This window comes from Prinia subflava, chromosome 4 (genome assembly GCF_021018805.1).
Source record: "Prinia subflava isolate CZ2003 ecotype Zambia chromosome 4, Cam_Psub_1.2, whole genome shotgun sequence".
NCBI classification, from domain to species: domain Eukaryota; kingdom Metazoa; phylum Chordata; class Aves; order Passeriformes; family Cisticolidae; genus Prinia; species Prinia subflava.
The window spans coordinates 16,264,256-16,276,443 of NC_086250.1; the positions used below are offsets into that span (position 1 = coordinate 16,264,256).

At 42.2% G+C, this 12,188-nt stretch overlaps 1 protein-coding gene across 4 annotated transcripts in view; it reads left to right on the plus strand.

Annotated features, from left to right (window-relative positions):
* Positions 1-807: 807 nt before the first annotated feature.
* IPO8 (importin 8) overlaps positions 808-12,188 on the plus strand; it is a 48,816-nt gene continuing 37,435 nt past the window's right edge. The window contains exons 1-2 of one of the 4 annotated variants that reach the window (XM_063395648.1): positions 808-923; positions 10,473-10,554. In XM_063395648.1, coding sequence (XP_063251718.1) covers positions 885-923; positions 10,473-10,554 — 121 coding nt within the window. In that variant the 5' untranslated portion in view covers positions 808-884. Of the gene's footprint in view, positions 924-1,592; positions 2,395-10,472; positions 10,555-12,188 lie in introns of those variants that run through there. The other 3 variants (XM_063395650.1, XM_063395647.1, XM_063395649.1) reach the window with 3 other exon arrangements.

A 12,188-nucleotide genomic window follows, 5' to 3' on the forward strand; every position in this document is an offset into this window, starting at 1 on the left:
AGGGTAGCAGAACAGACTTTAAAAACAAAACCCAACCATTCACTGTAAGCAGATGAAACCCCAAATATTAACAGAATCTTTACTCTAACAAGAAGGCGTATGAGTCCTTGCTTACAAGTAGTTACTTCAGTTCTGAAGTTTTCAAAGTCACATAAAAATATCTCAATTAATGACTAAACTTATTTTTAGACTAACATAGTCACAGGTATCTGTGAAGGTTCATGTTCTATAGAAAGAAGTATTGGGCATCCGGCAAACCCAGGAAACAGGTAGACTACAATGCTTGCAACACTAAAAGTACCATTTTAAATACAAGTGGTAAGTGCAATAAAATTCTGAAAAACATTTTAGGGAGATGTTATAATAGCCCTCAAGTATGTTCTGTTCTTTATTGATACGTTTTACATCACTAGCTCTACAGAAGTCCTTCAATAAATAAATTTAATAACTTTTAAGTTCACCTGCCACGGATGAATGCACAGAAATGGAATGAAACTGAACCATTCTTAAACTGTCCATAACATGCTAATTTGGGAAAAGGGAATAGAATAGAATATACACCACTACAGATCCTTTAAAGCAATTTGGATTTGCTTTGATACAGAATCCAAGATTTTTTAAATGGGCAGTTTTCCCTGGATAATTTACTACCTTAATCAAAATGGGATAGCAACAAAGAATTGCCATAGTTAATAATATGTACTTTTTACTCTAACATTGTTTTTGTTTGAATTTTATGATTACTGAGCATACTCTCATCTGCTTTTAAGAAGAAATAGAAAGGTTTATGAAAGTGCTTATGATTTCTTGCTAGATGCTGTAGAGCTGCATCACAGGAGAAAGGAAAGATATTGATCAGGTGTTCTGCAACACTTCAAAAGGTGATGAAAACCACAAGAGAGCGCATGATCCACACGTGCCAGGTAGGTGCAGTTTATTGTGACAGCTAGATTCCTTTTTAATTAGAGGCAAGGTTACGAAGGGACATGTTTTAAAATTATTATTAAATCACTATAGTGCCAGCTGCTTTAACAGTTTGGTTTATACTGTAATTACAATGAACAAATGACATATTGTCCAACTATATTATTAAGGCACCTATATAATGGAATGACCTTGTATTTGCCGTTGTGTTTGACTCCTCCTAAGCACAGAAAGCAGTCTTTCTGTTCTTCCTACCAGTTAATCACGTCTCTGGTTTGTAAATGTTATGTAAAACATCACCTGCAGAAGTAACCAAAGGATTTGGCTCACCAAAACTGTATTAGTCAGAGGTTTTTCTGGTCTGTTTACCTGAGAATTACACCTTTGACAGACACCTTTCTTACACCTGCACAGATGCTTAAAATTTACATTGGTTCACTTGCATGTTCTAGAATTTATGGGGGGGAAATAATATGCAAGAGGTGGAGAATCAGGGTGGGGCAAGTGTTTCGGGTTTTGAAGTGTTAGAGGTGGTGTTTGTATATTCCTGTGACAACCTGAGGGGTAAACATCTCCCACCACCTCTCACACACAAACACAACTAAGATAAGCAAACCCTTGTCAGGTTCTACTAACCTACATAATGATGAAGACAAGTAACACAGAGAAACTCGCTCAGAAGCAGGGAAGGAATTACGACGTGTGACCCAACTGTGCATTTTTGTAAGCTCCAGGCAGCAAATTTCTGTCTTGCTGTATGTTGTCAGTCGTTCTTGTGCAGGGCACATCCCTGAGGCACCTGGCTAAGTGTGGCCAGTGCCAGCTCTCCTCCATGGACCTGGCCTCCCCACCTCGCTCAGCCCCCGCGCTCTCGCTCCTAATGCTAGCGCGAACGACTCGAGGGGTAACAAACACAGAACGCGCAAGCCCGGCATGAAAGCTGAAAAGCTACCTAGAAAAACAGAGTAAACTATGAAGAAAAAAAAAAGGGGGGGGATTTTTAAATCCCAATTTAAAAATAAATCGTGCAGGGCGCGGCGGGAGCCAACCCCGCTGTTCCGTACAGCGACATGGCCGCCCCCATGGAGTCAGGGCCTGCAAGCCCCACCCCCTGCGAGCCCGCCGGTCTGTTATCCGTACAACAAGATGGCGGCCACCTCTCGCCGACCCCTTCCCGAAGCCAGAAGGCGGCGCCGCGGCCGTAAAGCAGCGCCCGTTTCCCGATATCCAGCTGTCGCAAACCGGTGAATGGCTGTGGAGAGGGGCCGGGGGGGGTGGGGGACGCGGGCCCGCGCTGGTGGCACGGGGGGGCGGCGGCGCTAGCGGCGGCTCCTCCGCGTCCTGCTGCCCCGGGAAAACGCTGCCTGCCGGCAGGCGAAGGCCAAGATGGATCCCAACAGGATCATCCAGGCGCTGAAGGGCACCATAGACCCCAAGCTGCGCGTCGCCGCCGAGAACGAGCTCAACCAGGTAAGGGGGGACCCGCGGCGGCCCGCCCCACGCGCGGCACGGGGGCGTCCGGCCCGGCCGGCAGGGGCGGGGGGGACCCCTGCTCTGCGGCGGGAGCGCCGCCCGCAGCGGGCCCGGGCCGGGCGGGGCGCTGCCCGCGCCCGGCGGTGCCCGCGGTGCTGTGGCTCCGGGGCAGGCGCTCCCGAGGGCGGCAGCCCGGCGCTCGGCGGGGCCGGGGCGCTGCCGCTCGGTGTTGGAAGAGATGACATTGATGTGGCCCTGCGCGGGTCGCGCCCTGGCGTTCGCAGGGGACGGGCGGCAGTGACGCTCGGGTGGGCGTTCTGTCCCGTCCAGCAGCACGGCAAGTGAAAGTTGGAGGAAGACGCTTTAGGTTCCACGGACAGTGTGTGTCGTGGCATCCTACAGTTAATCACAGAATTACAGAATATGCAGAGTTGGAAGGGACGCATCAGGACCATCGAGTCCAACTCGTGGCCCTGCCCAGCGCCATCCCCAGGAATCCCACCATGTGCCTGAGAGCATTTTCCAAACACGTCTTGAACTCTGTCAGGCTCGGTGCTGTGACCACTTCCCCGGGGAGCCCGTTCCAGTGCCCGATCACCCGCTGGGGGAAAAACCTTTCCTAGAGTAGCAGCAGTATGCACTGAATGAAACTGTGACCCCAACCTTTGAACGTTTGAGAAAAGAGGAAGTTCATCTGCACAGCCTTAATAAAGCTTTGATTTCTATGCTATGATGGAATACTTGATCAATTCTCTTTGAGGATTCAGGATTTTTTGATTGTGTTGGTGTATTAACAAAACGGTCAATGAGAATTTGCTGTCAGGAATTCTGCTCTTCAGGATTGCTCCTGCAGCTTAGTTTTATATTTAGGCAACTTAAAACTCCTTCTGAATTAGATATAGCTAATCCTTGCTTTAGCAGTTGGTAAATTCCTTTAGTAAATCAGTGGATTACATGCTGGACACTGAGAATGCTCTTGTGAATATTTAGATAAGGATGCAAGGCTTCTTTTCTCTTTTGGGCATAGTTACTTTGAAAACCCATCAGTATCTGTTTTTATCCCTACTGTTGAGGGCTGAGAGGGAAATGACAAATATTTGTCAGCAGCCTGTTGCACAGCAGTCAAAACATCAATTCAAACTACTGCTCCTACAGTGTTCTGTTCAGAACAAAGAGGCATCTTCAGGTTTCCTGGGTTCTGCCCCTAACAGTGTCATCACCAGTAAGTCTGTGAAGCTCAGGAACAATCTTGAAAGCATTTTAAGATTGAGAACTGTAAAATGTTCTAAGTTTAAGCGATGGGTAGTGCAATTCTCATGAAAGACAGGTTTTAGATTCAAGAGTGCAAGCAGACTTATTGAGAACAGGTTGAGATGCAGATTTTTCTTTTAAAATACTTGATGCATTTTCTTTCTTCTAACCATTATGAAGAGTGAATCCTGGAATTGAGACATACCTATTTTTCTGTAGGCTTCCTGTTATTAGGTGAAGCATAATATATCTGACAATGTGCTGATGCACTGCTGGGTTTGACATGCCTCTTTGGATGAGAGGAACAAAAGTGCTCCTGAGCAATGTTGCTTAACGTGGCACTTTGACATCTTGAAGCTTTTTAGTGCTTTTGAGGCAAGGCTTCAAAGCGATGTGTCAGACTCCCCTCCCGTGTATCTGATGGTAGTGTTGACATGTCCCTGTGCTCTTGCAAGTGCTGGAATCCAGGTGCTGTTCCAGCATTTATCTTGTTCTAGCAAAGGGTCCAATCCACCAACCAAACAGAAAACTCTGGCAATAAGTACCCGAAGTGGTGATGGAGCCCTTGGCTGAACAGAACAGGAGTCACCTTTATTCTTTGTCATAGTTACAGGGATGTGTGAAACTTGGTTGTGTTAGCTCATCTGCAGTTTACACTGGCAGCAGCTTTGAGTCCAGGGTAGTGCCATGAGCGTCCCAGGCACTGCCAGTCCTACTAGTGCACCAAGACAATGTGTGGCTGTAGACACCTCAGTGCTGTACCAGTACAGAGCCTTTTAGAACAATGTCCTAATAGTCCTGACTCCATAGTTTGCTTAGTGTAGAGCATGGGGAGTAGAGTTTACATGAATGAAAGCTTTTCGACCTGGAAGAGGACCCAACATGTTTGAAAATGCTTCTTTCTCCTCTGTATGTTCCTCCATCTGTATACAGTTACACCCAACTCAATGCTCAATGAATTTGCTGTCTGCCTTCTGGATTATCACCTAACTGTGTTCAGAAATGGAATCAGGATTCCTTTTTTTTTTTTTTTTTGTCCTTTTTATATCTATTAGAAGGCTGCTTGTGAATTTTCTTACTCTTGCAGCTAGAAACAAGTACTGGTTTTCAGCCAAAATTAGTTTATGGTCCATTTCTGTCCATTTGTGCCAATCTTACTTTTTAACTAGAACAGGTTTCTTGGTACCTTCTCTGACATTTGTCAAAGGCTGATCCCCTAGAGGCCTGATTTTCTAGCTCAGCAGTCTGTTTCCTTTGCCATATCATAAAACTGAATTTATGAAATCTAGTAATCGGAGCACAGCTCTTCTCTGCACTGGTTTTTCTTTGAAATAATCTTTCTCATGGAGTCTAGTCATTTGTGTTTGCAGTGTTCCAGAAAGTCTTGTGCTTAATGCTGCTAATACCTGGTTAAATACAAAATCTACAATTATCTTCTTTGTGTCCATTATCTACATGTTTCTTATCACTCAATATACCGAAGTCCCTCGATCCTTTTATTCTGTTGTTGTTCTTCACTCAGAAACCTCAAGTTTTTAGGAGAAATTCTGTCATCCTTGAGTACCTGACCGTGTACTTTGGTCTTTTACCCTATTCCATTTTTTTGGTGCAGTTCTACAGATCATTCAGTTTTTAGGATTTTTCTGATCTCTCTCCATGGTTGATGCTACTTCCAAATCATCAACCAACTTCACTTCTCTCTGTGATCTGAACACAGCTGTAAGTGTGGGATTTAGATGAAATCTGATTCTTGCTAAACTAGAGCAGTAATTTCGTGCCAGCTCAGTGTCTATGTCATGTAATTGCTGTCGTTTCACTTTTAGCCTCTTGGGTTTCTTAATGTACATGTCTTTCCATCCTCCTCTTTGTCTTTTGCTCCCCTGCCCTGCCTTTTTTCAGGTCAGCTCTGTAACGTAATTAGCGTGCTTTTGATGATGATATTTGTCACTCACTGTACCTATTAGAACAGTTAGTTATCGTACCAAGAGATACACCCAGTGTCTGTGCATGGTTTGTCGGTGTCTGCTCCAGGCTATTACTCCTGTTACATCTGTCTCGAGGATTTCAAGGACTTTTGCTGGATACACTTATTTATTTATATTATGGTTATATACTGCTTTCATGGGCCAGTTCTTGGAGTGCTGTGAAATATACTGTCTGATTACTGAACATAAAGAATCATTCTAATTCCAGTACAGATAGGATTTTCATATAATTTTTATGCATTAATCTTCAGTGGCTCAACATGCTGTAACATATTCCTTTGGCCTGTAGCAAAGAAGAAAACAAGAACTCAATTGCAGACACACAGTTGGGCTTTTTAAATGTTGAGTAGGAGTTACATAATTTAGCTTTGACAGCAACTGAGTAGCAGTGCTGGAAGAAGTGTGAAAAGATTACCCCAAAGCAGAAGAGTCCAGAATAAAGTCTGGCTTCCTTCCATATCTTTCCATATCTTTGTTGAGCTGGCTGCCACTGTGGGCAGGGATCTTAAGGCCACTCTGAAAGTGCCACTGAGCACCTCAGGATACCTAGAGGGAGAAATCTGAGACCAATTTGATGAGGAAGTTGACTTGGATAGTTAAAAGGTATGTGGAAAGTGAAGTTTCTTTGATACAGGATGAATTTGGCAGAAGAACCTATACAGGGAAGAAATTCAGGTGGGTTCTTACACAAGCTTATTTCTACTCTGTGTGAAAACACTATGTGTTTTCCCCTCCACACATAGTACCTTTGCATACAGGCAGGGAATGAAAAAAGTGTCTTTTGAAGTCCTGGTTTGTTTTAACAACTGTCTGTGACTGACAGTGTAAAAGAACAAGAGTGAAAATGCTATTAACAACTGCAGAAATACTCCTAAGTTTGCTGATGGAATTTCTAAGTATGCATTTTCAGTACAGAGAAAGAGAAAATAAGACTTGGTAAACCAGAGAGCTGAGCATTTGGATCAGATGTATTTAAGGCTTGAAATTATCTTTGTAAAAAGTTAATTGCTCATGAATTCAAGGCACATATTTCTTCTGTTTATTTTTGCAAACAAAGATGCAGTGCCTTGTTTTTTCAGCAATTTTTATGTGCCATAGTTGTATTCAGAGGTATCAAAATGATGTTTACTACTCGTGGAGAAGGATGATCTGGGCTTGAAGAACATGAAGGAAAGCTTCCTGGTTTCCCATATCCATTGTTCTGGTGTTTTGCAGGGGAAGAAGCACCTTTCAGTGCCATTCTGCAGCTGGGCACTGTGGTTGCCATCAGTACAGTGGGAAGGTTGCTGACTCGTTGTTTTGGAGCAGTTGTGGTCTTCAAATGTGACAGCAAGCAAGACACAAGAATAATGCTTCATGAAATGAGTTTAGTAGTGTATGATGTGTGAGAGCCTGGGAGCCAAATCTGAACTTCACATGTGAGAAGTGTTTGCTTCAGTAGGATTTATATGGGGAGATTTTCACCTATTTTTTGCTACTTATCTCTCCTATTATTCTAGTCCTTTTACAAGGGATGGTCTTCATCCTGGCGTTTTTCAGTGGCCCATCTGGGGCACACGTGAGTGTCATATGTTCTGTACCTAATCAAATGGAAGAGGAGATAGGCACCAAAAGATGTGTTCTCTGATCTTTTGAAGCCTGGAGCTGTGATGATGATGCAGGGAAGGATACATTAGGCCAAAGGTGAAGGAACAGAGTGCAAAAAGCCGTGCAGCTGCAGTGCACACATCCTGAGACAGTGGACACAGATGGAACAACATGCATGGGTCATGTGCATCTCTGCTCCATTGCTGTAAATTTACCCAGTTATGCCTTCCCAATGTTGTGTGCCTCTCCCAGTATAGCTGCTAGCCTTGCACACTGCTGTATCCCATCACCTTAATCCCAGTGGAAATTAAATGAGATTCTCTTTTAACTCTGATAAATGCTCTGATCTGGGATTCATACAAGAACAGCCTGTAAGTGTTTTACATAGCTTTAAAAGAATTGCTCTTTGTAAGTACTCAGTGAAAGTACTTTGTTTTTTTTTAAAGCTTTCACTTTCTCTTTCAAAATAAGCACATGCCCCAATGGACCAGCACTTTCACAGAAAGTTTTACCAGATCCCAACAATGTGGGTTCAGGGCAGTGTCATTATTCACCAAGTGCATAAAGCCCCGTGCTGTGTTGTGGGAGTTGTGCTGAAGGTCTATTTCAGCCATCTGGTGCCTCCCTGCGGCTCCTGGGCACGGCTCTTCAAAATCCACAGATAGTTTTGTGTTCCTTCCGTGGCACTGACGATATTCCTGGTCTCTTTGTTAAGATGCAGCTGCAGTGATATAAAGAACTGTCTTTTTGAACTCATCCAGCTCCAAGGTCTCTTCCGTGTCCATTTCCGTGTCACAGTATACACCTGACAATTGCTCTGCACCTGCTCCTGTGGTAAGCTCAGCTTTGTTTGCTGATGTCTGGAGCAACGCAGGGAAGGGACACATCCCAAGATCACAATTAGCACGACAACTAAACAAACGAGAATGTGCTGGTATAGGAAAAATATTGCTGCATGCAGCTTTTTAAAAAGTCCTCTGTTCTAAAAACTGCAAACAGCATGTAGTTTTCCTCACCCGGGTTTGTTGCTGCACAAATGAGCAGGATGTAATTTGAGCTTCACAAATACAACAGAATCGTGTGTCTTGTTTCTAACGTGGGCTCAAAGTCTCTGTTGATCTCTACAGTTTTCTTGTTTCTGGTAATGAGTAGTAAAAAGAGCTGTGTAAAAATGTAAATTACAGGCATGACAATAATAGGGAACAGAAGGGTTTAATGGGCCTGGCGATCTGTAGGGGTGGTGGTGTGTGAAGTGTAAAGACGTGCATAGCGCTGTGCTGGTGGGGATGGGACCCCTCGGGGACACTGTCCCTTCCCTCTGCGCAACAGCGCTTTTGTCACTCTGGCTCTTGCTGAGTGGATCTGGCTCGGAGGCAAATGACCATTTTTGTGTAGATCCTGGCAAAACTTCAGGGAGAGCAGTTGTACACCAGCACAAGTGGTACCCATAAAGCTTCCTGAAGTAGCAGTGATTTTAATGTAAATTCAGTAAAAAACTGTTTGGACAGGGAAAGGGGAATAATATTGTTAGCACTGTGTCCAGCCTAAATGTGGTACTGGTGGGACTGCAGCAGGAAACCACCACCACCAAAACAACCCCCCAAAGCTGCATTTTTAATTGATGTGTTTATAGTAGTAAAAGCTTTGTAGATTGGGTCTGAGAACAGGATACAGGCACTGTTGAGAACAAAAAGGACAGTTAGAGTTCATGCATGGTGTTGGTTTTCTGTGCTGCTGAGATTCCTCATGCTTTCCTTATCTCTGTGCAATTTGGATGTTAAGTGCTGGAGGATGCTGTGGCCCCGTCTGTGTTGTCTGGTAGTGACTGAAGGGCAAGCTTTGTACTCCAGGATACTGGATTAAAAGGTGATGTTTGGAATCCAGTATGCTTCAACCAGTTCATCATGTCTGTAGATAAATGAAGTTCCTGGGCTGGATGTTACAGCTTTTACTTTATTTGGAGCATTTCTTAGGGATAATTAAAGTTTATAGAGAAGGAAATTGCAGGAGAGTATGCTTTTGATTTGCCACTACTGCTTTTATCTCAGATCTCAGATTACTCTATCAACATCAAATGAGTCTCTGAGTTAGAATTACGCTATCATTATAGTGAATAAAATGAAGGCCAGAAAGTTAAGTGATTTGGTAAAATTATCGAATGATAGTGTCACAATGCAGCTGGGACACTTCGACATCATGAAAGCAGTGTAATTTTACCTTGTTATGGATATGGTAGATCAAAGAACGGAGGACATGAAGGGCAGAAAATATCTTTTATTTCACAGCTTTTGAATGAGGCAGAGTTTATGGGAGGATGTTCTATACTTGTGCTTAAAGCACAACTCTGGGAACGACCACAGAACTGCCAGGCGTAATCTAGTGGGAAGAAATACTATAAAAGGTGAAATACAGAAAGCTGCTGCCATCTAGCCCCAAGAAACCTCACTCTTTGAACATAAAGCACAGGGATCCAAGGGATGAAAGATCTGACCCACCAGTACTGATCTGCCAAGGCTTAGTAGTAAGTGCACCACGCTGAGTCAGTGATTCCTCGCTGGAGGAGCCCTGGTGGATGGCAGCAGGATAATGCTATCAGATTGTCACATCTTTCAGATCTGGTGTGCTTTGCTCAGAAGTTCACTGAGCATTGTTTTCTCTTTGAAATTCTTCAGCTGCATGGCTGATGTAGTGTTTGAAAAGTTCCCATGGAGGCCGTGGGTTTTGAAGTGTTATCTGCCTACACTTGAGTTTCATTGAAAATGTTTGTCCCACTGTTTCTCCAGCTTTTATTGAGATGCACTATACATCTAGTTTGCTAAGAGATAGTTGTCTATGGCTAATGCAGATGCTGTTTACACTTGAAAACAATTCTAAATTATATATATTTTAATCTCTTTGCTATTGCTGTTCTACCACAAACTATTTTGCAAATAAATGACATGTATTGATGAAACGTGTCAATGTCTGTTTGGCTTATGGGACTCAGTTGAATAATTCAAAGTTATCTGGTGCTTTTCACTATGTATTCTTAGAATTATTTAAATATTCATTATCACTAATCTCTAAGTGAGAACCTTTTCACATAATTTATTCCACTCGTGCTTTGCTTTTACAAGTAATTATTTGGATTTCTGCAAATCTGGGTAAATTCAAGTCCTGAAATTCATACATCATACATCCATCATTAGCATTTGCTAATGCAGTCTACTTTAAACATAGTGACTTACTAACTGTGTTGTCTATGTATTTCAGTCCTATAAGATTATCAACTTTGCTCCAAGTCTGCTGCAAATCATAGTGTCCGATCAAGTTGAATTTCCAGTGCGTCAAGCAGGTGAGATGAAATCCCTGGTTCCATTTTCTTTCCGTCAGTCTGTTACTTGAACAAACTCTTGAACTGTCAGTCAGTTCAGGTTTGTTCTGAAGGAGGAGATGGAGAGGATCTGTCTTTGCTGTTTCTTTCCATCATGAGGGTCAGATAAAACCATGGGTATAGGATAGAGTCCTCCTTTGGCTTTCCCTGTGTTTATAGTGATCCCTACTGGATTGCTGTGATACTAATATGAAAAGAGCATGATTTCTACTCAAAACTGAGAACCCTTAGGTATTATTTCTCCTGTGGTGCAGAAGTAATGATGCCAAGACCAGTGTGAATTTAAAAATGGAAAAGAGTATCACATTTGATTACATGTTTCTCTATTTGAATCTCTTTTCCCTGGAAAAGCGAAAATTTCTGAAAAATGGAAAGAACTCCTTAAGTCATAGATCAAGGGTAGCCACATACATTTAGTCAGTATCTTGGTGACTTAAATAAGTAGATATGAAGGAAGGTCACATCACTGATAAGATGCACAGTTACAGTCCTGAGCATGTCTGGAAGGATTGCTCAGTTGTGTGTGTGAGTTCAGGTATAATGGTGCAGTTAACTTTAGGATATGCAATTCTGGAAGATCAGATTCTAAACTCTCATATTCCATTTTAACTACTTCTGTGTAATATTTTTGTCAGATACAAAGGCTGTTCAGGTATTTCAGTAAATTAATTAATACTGTTTCGTTCACAGCTGTGTTTTTTGTCCTGTGGAACAGCATTTCCCATAGAAGCACTGTTGGGTTTTTGTTTTGTTTTGTTTTGTTTTTGTGCAGATCCCATTAATCCCCTGAGTGCTTTGGGGCGTGCTGACATATTCTGTTTGTCATGCTGGCCTTTATTTTTTCAAAGATAATCCAATTTTGAATGGTGGTGTTAGTCCATTCTGTAGTAAAGTTTGAGGCTTAATCTAAACTCCATAAGGCCATTTTTATAAATTAATCTGTCATTTAAGTATCATTCAGGGAAAAAAACAACTATGTAGAATGTATTTTTTTATTATTATTATTACAGAATAGGGGTGTAAAATGGAAAGGCAAATTTAAGTCATATTTGCAAGCCAACAGATTTCTCTGGGAATTTTTTAAAAGCCAAGAATTTGTATAACAACAAGATCCATGGGCAAAATAGATTAAAGTCTTGGACTGGTCTTTTGGGACCTGTTTCTTGTCTGACTAGTCCGGCTTGTCATCGACAAAGAGCTGTTTTTCATCTTGCTCATATGAAATATTTTACACAAGTTTTCATACTTTGCAATTTGTTATCACCAAAAGAAATTATTGTACCCAAGGATATCTTATTTATACTTTAAAACCCTAGCTAGTAATCAACCAAAATAGTGTACAGGCATAAGAGTTTATTAAGAACATTCCTTTAATGCCTCATACCATATTTCCTATGTTTCCTGAAGAATGCCTTCAGGCATTTTAGTACTGATGCATAAATGCTGCTTTATTTTCTGTTGAAGATTAACTTTATTTTTCTTCTTTTTTTCATGTGAGACAGAAGAGAACAATTCGAAGGGATTATGGGAAATCTTAATAGTGAAATAAAGCTTAGGGAATTCACAACAAACATTTCTGTCTGAATAGAAGGTAG